Source organism: Notothenia coriiceps, unplaced genomic scaffold, assembly GCF_000735185.1.
Source record: "Notothenia coriiceps isolate Sejong01 unplaced genomic scaffold, NC01 NC01_scaffold00005517, whole genome shotgun sequence".
Lineage (NCBI taxonomy): Eukaryota > Metazoa > Chordata > Actinopteri > Perciformes > Nototheniidae > Notothenia > Notothenia coriiceps.
Genome location: NW_011338218.1, coordinates 806 through 8,574, shown reverse-complemented (window position 1 = coordinate 8,574; position 7,769 = coordinate 806). Strand labels below are relative to the sequence as shown.

Below are 7,769 nucleotides of genomic sequence, written 5' to 3'. Positions count from 1 at the left end.
GCAAATGGATGACGCGTGTCAGCGTGATGAGGTTTAGTAATTTATTTAGTCGCTTAGTCGTAGAACAAAACATGAAAATCTCCTCCAGACACTCTCAATGCCCAACTATCCAACTGTCTTCCTCCTGATGCTTTAAGTGGCACTGCCAAGATGAGTTTTAAGAAAGATAACTAACATTGCTTCTGTTGGTGTTATCTTATAGCTGGGAGATAATTGACTCAGGTCAGGACGGCCGGTCTGGGACTGGACCTCAGCTCAGCAACTCCCTCAAACTCTTCCTCCAGGAGACATCTGCTTTCAAACAGCAAAACCCTGGCAAGGTAAGGTAGTGTTTCAGACTAAGGCAGAGTCTGAAAGACCCCAGACTAAACTCTGTTCTGAGATACCAAAGTAGAGCAGAGAGCCATGTCGTTGTCATACTTTAAGAGTTTTGTCGTAACGTAAAGTGATGTAACACTTTATCACAACAACAAAAAAGTCAGAAAATCGGTTTTAATTTTTTTATTTCATCAAATTACTGTTTTGCTATATTCTAAAATTCTTCAAATATTTTTTTATAACAATTGACCATCTGTTAGAGCTTATCAGATAATGAACTAACTGATTATACTAAATTAATTGTGTAAGCTTCTAAACAAACAATATCTTATAAGGAATCTAAATTCATGGTGTTTCCAAAATGTTTGACCTTTCCTAAGAATGTTACTGATACAAGCTGTATACTAACTTACTGACGGTAGATACATGTGTTTTGGTGTCATTGTCGTTGTGTTTGCTTCCAATCTCTTCTAGTTTTGCCTGCTGGTTTGCAGTTTGTGCACCTTCGTCGCTGTCGTAGGACGCTACATTCCAGGAATTGTTATTTCTTATATTCTAGGTGAGTACACTTCAGTTTTGCACGTGATTAGACCATTTCTATAATGCTAGAAATGTAAATGAGTTATTTGGCCTCCTTCTGAACTTATTAGTAAGGTATCATCAAAAGCATCAAAAATGGTTTGCAACATCTGCAAATAAAGCTACAGTTACTCTTTGTTTGTTTCTATTACTGGTATGTTAGTGGTTTCTCTGACAACAATTTCTTCTTTTGCATTGTTTTTTTTACCTTTCCCTGCAGTGTTGGGCATTTTCCTGTGGCCTCTGATTTCATCTCATGAGATTGGTTTGTGGCTAAAGCCAGTTCTGCAGAAGCTGGACTTTGGCCTCGGAGAGTTTATTCAGAAAATCAAAGAAAATCATGGTAATTATAAATGTTTACAAAGTATGTCAATGTGTTTCGTAGAGAGAGTTTTTTTCCAAACCCACTGAAAATATGAAACACGGCTTTTATAAAAGAACAATGAAACAGCAGATGGAAACCCCTTTTATTAACTGGATGGATTCGCAATATTAGCAATACACATATTTAAATTGTTTTTATAATGCATGTAAAGTCACTTTCTTGGCTCATGAGGATATACAAAAATCAAAGCTTAAATACCTACACATATACATTAATGTACAGCTTATCCTTTACTTTTTATATTCGATAGTAAAGCAGAAATCGTAATAAATGGCGTCCAGGAATCTTGAATTAATTATTTGAATTATTGTTTTCTTACTTTCAGAGAAGAGAATCATGCAGGCTCAGACTGAGAAAGAGGGCATCGAGTCGGACCTCTCCTCCATGTTTCCCAAGGTTGGCTTATTATCTTTTCTCAATCGAATGATGCCTCTGTTGACTGACAGGATCCAGTTAAAGTTAATTAAAGCCCAGTACACATGTTCTGCATCAGCATGAAGGCCTGTGCCAAAGTGACTGCCAAAATATCATCAGGCTACAGATTACATTCACTGAGTAAAGTCCCTCAGAAGTCTCAACAAAAGACCCTTTCTATCAATCTATTTACTGAAAACATTGGATGTAATGCAGAGGGATGAGTCGCCACGCTAGCAGGACTTTGGTTGGGAATAGAAACATGGATTAAAGTCAGTTTTCTGTTACAAAAAAAAAAGACTGGATTTGAATTTGACTGCTGTAATTCAGACTTAAGTGAGACTCAAGATGACTTTCGGGAGTTTTCAGCATAATTGTGCAGATAGAGTTTGACCATAACTGAACAAACTAGTTAGGGACACTATCCTGTATGTAGGCCCAATGTGTCAAACCCAGAGTTGACAAAATGCTTCTTTACATAATTAACAAAGTTAAACCAAAGCTCTACTTATTGGTGAAGTTCCATGACATGACCACTTCCTGTGCATTCTTTCTGTATCCTGTTATTGTTGTAGCAATTATATATATATATAATCTAGCAGACTGCTTTATATTGTGTTCCTCTTTTCCATCAGTAATGTTGCAACAAGATTAGATCTCAAAGTGATAATTCCCTCTAGTTAGTGTCATAATTTAGGCCTCTTTCTATTCGTAATTAGTTCCTTATTCATGAGCACATTAACACAGTGATCTGGAAAAAAGTGTATAGAATGCACATGTTTTTCTTTACACACCAGAAAAAAATTTTTTGTCAATAACTCCACACATAACCCTCTCAGGTGTGAGTTTGATGATTTGTGTGTTTCTCTGCAGCTCGACTCCACAGTGTGTAAGGAAATGTCGGTATCGGACACAGAGGTGTCGGATATGACGTGGACGGACAACGGTACTTTCAACCTGTCAGAAGGACACACACCACAGACTGAGAACTCAGAGGGTACGTCACCTCTATATCCTATGTCCTATAGATGGTTATGGTTGAGATTAAAAACAGAAACAGAGAGGCACATCTGATTAAACAGCTGCAACAGAACTGAACCAATATTGTCGTTTGATGGGTACTTAAACAGTAGATGTTGAGTTATCTTAATGATTCTTTCATAGGTATTTTTACTTCCTATAAACATACTGTATATAAAATATATGAATACTACACTGACACATTCCAGTCTCTTGTTACTGTTGTTGTCCTTGTTACCATATGCATTTTCTGTAAAGAATAATGAGCTTACTGATCAAATATTAGATGGTGACCAAAGTAAAGGGACTTACCTAATATTAAATGTCTCCTAGCCTAATGTGAATATATTGGCAAATGGTCGCCAAATTCTTCTTACTACGGAATACGTTTTGACAAAAGGTAAAACAAATATTTAATTTTGCGATTAAAGTCAGAATTCTCTAAAAAAAAGTCAGAATTATTAGATTTACGTCCGAATTCTGAAAAAAATCTCAATTAGGAGATTATAGTCTGAATTCTGAAGAACATTAGGTTTAGAAGAGATTAATCAGATCTCAATACATTTTTCCACATGTGGCCCTAATCCCCTTTCTTGTTTTACCATTATTTTTCAAACAATCATTTACTTTTTCACCTCACAGACCTCGACAGAGAAGAAGCGTTCACTCTAGGCCTCCCAGAATTCCCCTCACTTGACAACGGCGCAACGACCAATGGCGACGACGATGACGATGACCTCAGCCTCGGCCTTCCCTCGCCTCCACCTCAGCTACAGAACAAATCCAAGCAAACACCCTTTCCTCACAAAGACCAACCCACCGACAACGCCCTTGAAATAGTAAACCAGATGGCGAGCGACTTCATCACCGCCGCCGTCACAGCCGCCATGCAGGAGAGGATAGAAGCAGCGGTCGGCTTCACAGCGCTGAGCTCAGCCTCGGAGCGGTCCAGACTCCCAGAATGCACCGGGCCGCTGGAGCTGGACGAGGAGTCGGACAGCGACGTGGAGGACTTTGAGCTGCTGGACCAATCAGAGCTGGAGCAACTGGAAGGGGAGCTTGGGCTGGGAGATGAGAAGGTCAAAGCCAAAGAGGAGGAGAAGGCCCAGAGTGATCAGCCAGGTTCTACTGGATTCTTCTCCAAACTCCTGAGACGCCACTGATTGATGAAAATACGATGAACAGGGGAGGAGAACAGGTTACAGAGGACATGTGGTGGGGAGGCGGGGGTGGTGTGGTCACTGAGGACTGTTAGGGGTTGTGAGAATGTTTCCAAGTTTAATTTTGCTATAGAGCTAACATCAACATTTCAAAGCGGTTTAGTTTGTAGAAAATGGAGGTCACTTTAAACAGATTAATTTTAGCTTAGTGCCGAGATCAGGCTACACAATATCAGCCAGAAAAAGACCCAATCCGACAGATGTGGGGACGGTAATGGGTTTTTGACATCACCTACAAAGTGTGCGATCAAGTGTGAGCAGAAGGAAACACTTAAAAAACACTTAAAAACTGGGGTGCTGTAGACTGTGCAATCTGCACGTGCAACTGCATAGTTATCTATTTATTTATTTATCTTTTTAAACATTATTTTGTTGTCTTATTATATACCCCTAGAGTTTATGTCCGATTTTCCCAGGAGCCAGCTCAGAGCGAATTTGATCAGCCTACTGGTTCATAATGCTAATAGTTCATGACCATTTGTAAATACAAAGATATAGTGTAGTCTGATCCCGGCATAGAAGTTAGTGGAGGTTTAATGAACTACTTTTGGATTTTTATCAAAGATTGTTGGTGGTTTAAGGTTAGGTTCCTACTTTCTGCCTCTAGTTAAGTCAGCTGATTAATCAAACTACACTACCCAGAATTCCATAGACGTACAATCAATCAATATCAAAACACCTTTAATGCTCAAGTTGAGGAGGATTAAAAACCAGGAAATATTTTATTGTGTAACTTTTTTTATTTTATATGTACGTTTTTTTCTTCATTTAAGAAAAGTAGTCAAACAACTTTTATTTTGTAAAATCCTACAGCAGGTATCAAAAGTCTTTGCTTACCAATGAAAAGCTCTCACATCATAAGATGATCCAAAATTAGACAAATAAATGTAGTTTTAGTGAACTGAAAGTAAAATGTTTTGAGATGGATTATTTGTATTTGCACCTTAAGTATTATTTAATGATGCACCTACTGTACGTAGGGCACCTTGCTGTATTGAGCATCAAAAGACGAAAAACTGTTTATTTAACATGCCTTGTACATTTAAATACATTGATTTCATAATAAAGACACACAGCAATGTATAATGTATCCTCTTGAATGATTCATGTAATGCCTTGTATTAACATAATATGACTATAGACATGTTTGTTTATCAGTGCCTAAGAGGACTTTGTAGTGGCTGCAGTTAATTTCTAGCTCACAGGTGATAGCTGTATACGGAAAAGAGATGTGCAACACTCTAAATAAGAGTTCAGGCAGGTTCACGCTTCATTATCTCAAATATCTTTTAAAATATTTGATAAACTGATCAAAAATACTAGTGTTTTTCATTTATATTGTATCACAGTGGCTTTGATGCATTAACTAAAAGTTCAAACATAGTTAAACTTTGTTAAAAAAACATGTCAGAACCAAAATGCATTAACAAAATGTACTTTTATGTTATTAAACTTAAGAATGTCAATAAAATGTTGTAACTCAATCTGTGGCTTCATTTATTCAAAATCTGTGTGTGTGTGTGTGGGGGGGGGTGTACCTGTATTAGGGATGTTTTGGGACCCATAAGTATGCAGTCACTTGCGGGGACTGGCCTTTTCTTTGGGGGCACAATTTAAATCTTTACAATGTAAATCATTGGCAGCATTACAATGCTATTTCTACTAATACTACTACTCAGACTACTAGCACACAATACAAAAAACATATATATAACACTCAGGTGGGGTCTTATGTCACCTAATGGGCTAATTGTTGGTACTTCATGTACTGATAATGGTATTGTAATATTTCTTGAATAAAAATGATGAATGTATACCTTAGAATATTATGTTCCCTTTCTTCTTCAACCACTATTTACCAGCCACATGGGGGTGCTGTATTTCAAGGTTTTAAATGAAAGTTGATCTTTCTCTGTTTCACAGCACCTGGCCTAAATTAGCTCACACATTTCAACTCACATACAACATCTCAGTCATCAGTGATCCTTTGCAAAATATTCATACCTTTGTCATTTGATAAACTGCTGCAGTTTTTAACACTAAACCAGTAGAATGAGTGAAGAATATACAACATTGTTCTCTCAATACTTCACAAACCAGCTCTGACAGGGTGATTTCAAGGCGCTCCCTGGTCAGCGTGGAGATTATCCCTCCATCTCCCCACCATTCATCCGCCTGAATCCACAATCTCGTTATTCCGGTCATGAAGTAGAGATACTTTATTAATCCCCAAGGGGAAATTATTTCATTCTGATGTTATTTGTACGTTATACAAACATAGTTGATATGATCGCATACACAAACAGGATCACATGCAGTAGTGGAGAGGTGGCAGAGGGAAGAGGCTGCTAGTCGTCCGGCGCCCATGAGTAGATGTGGGTTTGGTGCCTTGCTCAAGGGTGACCTGGCACTCCAGCTAACAGTCCACACTCGGTATTCGGGTCCGGTGTTTAGAAGAACAGGGGGCATTTCTTGTAAATGCTGAAGGGAGGGGGAGCAGGGTTTACAGAGGGCAGTTATCTAAAAGTGAAAGGAAAATACATTCGGGACATTAGGGGTGTCAATCATTTGAGACCCTGAATAAGAGGTTGAATAAAATCATATCACATGAACGTGAAAGCCTAGAGGGGAAAGAAAAGGAAGTATATAAATTCATAGGGACAGTTGAATCACTATTATGTTGTATCCTGAATCAGCCTGTCAATGTTTCTTTTGAAAACACTTTGACAAAGTTCAGGCTGCTGTAACAGTGTGGATCAGTCCCACATAAATGCTGCTGAAGGAGCTGGAGTCAAACTATGAATAGTCAATAAAAGTAGCATCTAAAATCGCATTCATCTGGACTGTGTGTCAGTGTCTCAAAATAAATCCCATTTGTGCATTGACATTTCTTATATGAAATGTGTTGCTTTTAATAATATGAAGCCAGATTTGATTAAATCACTATTATGCAAAATGCTGAAGCCAACTGTCCATGTTTCTTTTTAAACACTTTGAGAGCTGCAGACTGCTGAAGGTGCTTCAAACTGTAAATATAATGTAGCTCTACATGTCCATGTGACTTGGGAAAGATACTTAACCACACATTGGTATGGCCAACGTGTGAGTGTGTGTGAATGTTAGTCTCCCTGAGCACCTTGCATGGCAGCCTCTGCCTCTGATGAATGTGTGTGAATGTTGATATGTAAAGAGCATTGAGGGCTTATATCTAAAATATGTAGATCTGAACATATGAGGCTATATTTCCCCTTGATCTTTCATTTTTTCATTTAATCGTTTATTTGAACCGGGACACACATTAATGAACATTTTAAACAAAATAATGCTTTCAAATGTAAATGAGCCGGATTTTAGCTTTGAGCTAGTTTCCATCTGTAGTGCCGTCACATACAACATTTATGAACATAACATACAATACAACTTTATTTATAAAGCACTTTAAACCTCCAGACCAAAGTGCTGTACAGGCAAATAAATAAAACAAAGTATACAAAAAAGTAACACAGCTCAGCTCAAACACCATAAAACAAGTACAAGTAAAAACAAAAAAAATGTAAATGCAAAAAAGCAATGCACTAAAAGATGTTGTAACGCCAAATGTTAAAACGCTAAGGAGAAGAGGTGGGTTTTAAGAAGCAATTTAAAAGCAGGCAGTGTGGAGGCCTGTCTGATCTCCAGGGGCAGAGCGTTCCACAGTTTTGGGAGCCGCTACAGAGAAGCAATGGTCCCCTCTGAGCTTTGACCTGGTTTTAGGCACATTCAGGAGCAGTTGGTCCGCTGACCTGAGAGGGCGGTTGGGCGTGTCATGCCATTTAGGGATTTAAAAGCAAATA

At 38.3% G+C, this 7,769-nt stretch overlaps 1 protein-coding gene across 1 annotated transcript; it reads left to right on the top strand.

Annotated features, from left to right (window-relative positions):
* Positions 1-202: 202 nt before the first annotated feature.
* Positions 203-5,420, top strand: retreg1 (reticulophagy regulator 1; the record flags this gene model as incomplete). The annotated part of the gene is made up of 6 exons (XM_010768280.1): positions 203-320; positions 793-877; positions 1,118-1,240; positions 1,608-1,678; positions 2,570-2,693; positions 3,359-5,420. Coding segments are annotated over 6 exons (1,042 nt in total), but the record flags the coding sequence as incomplete, so codon positions are not given.
* Between the last annotated feature and the right edge of the window lie 2,349 nt (positions 5,421-7,769).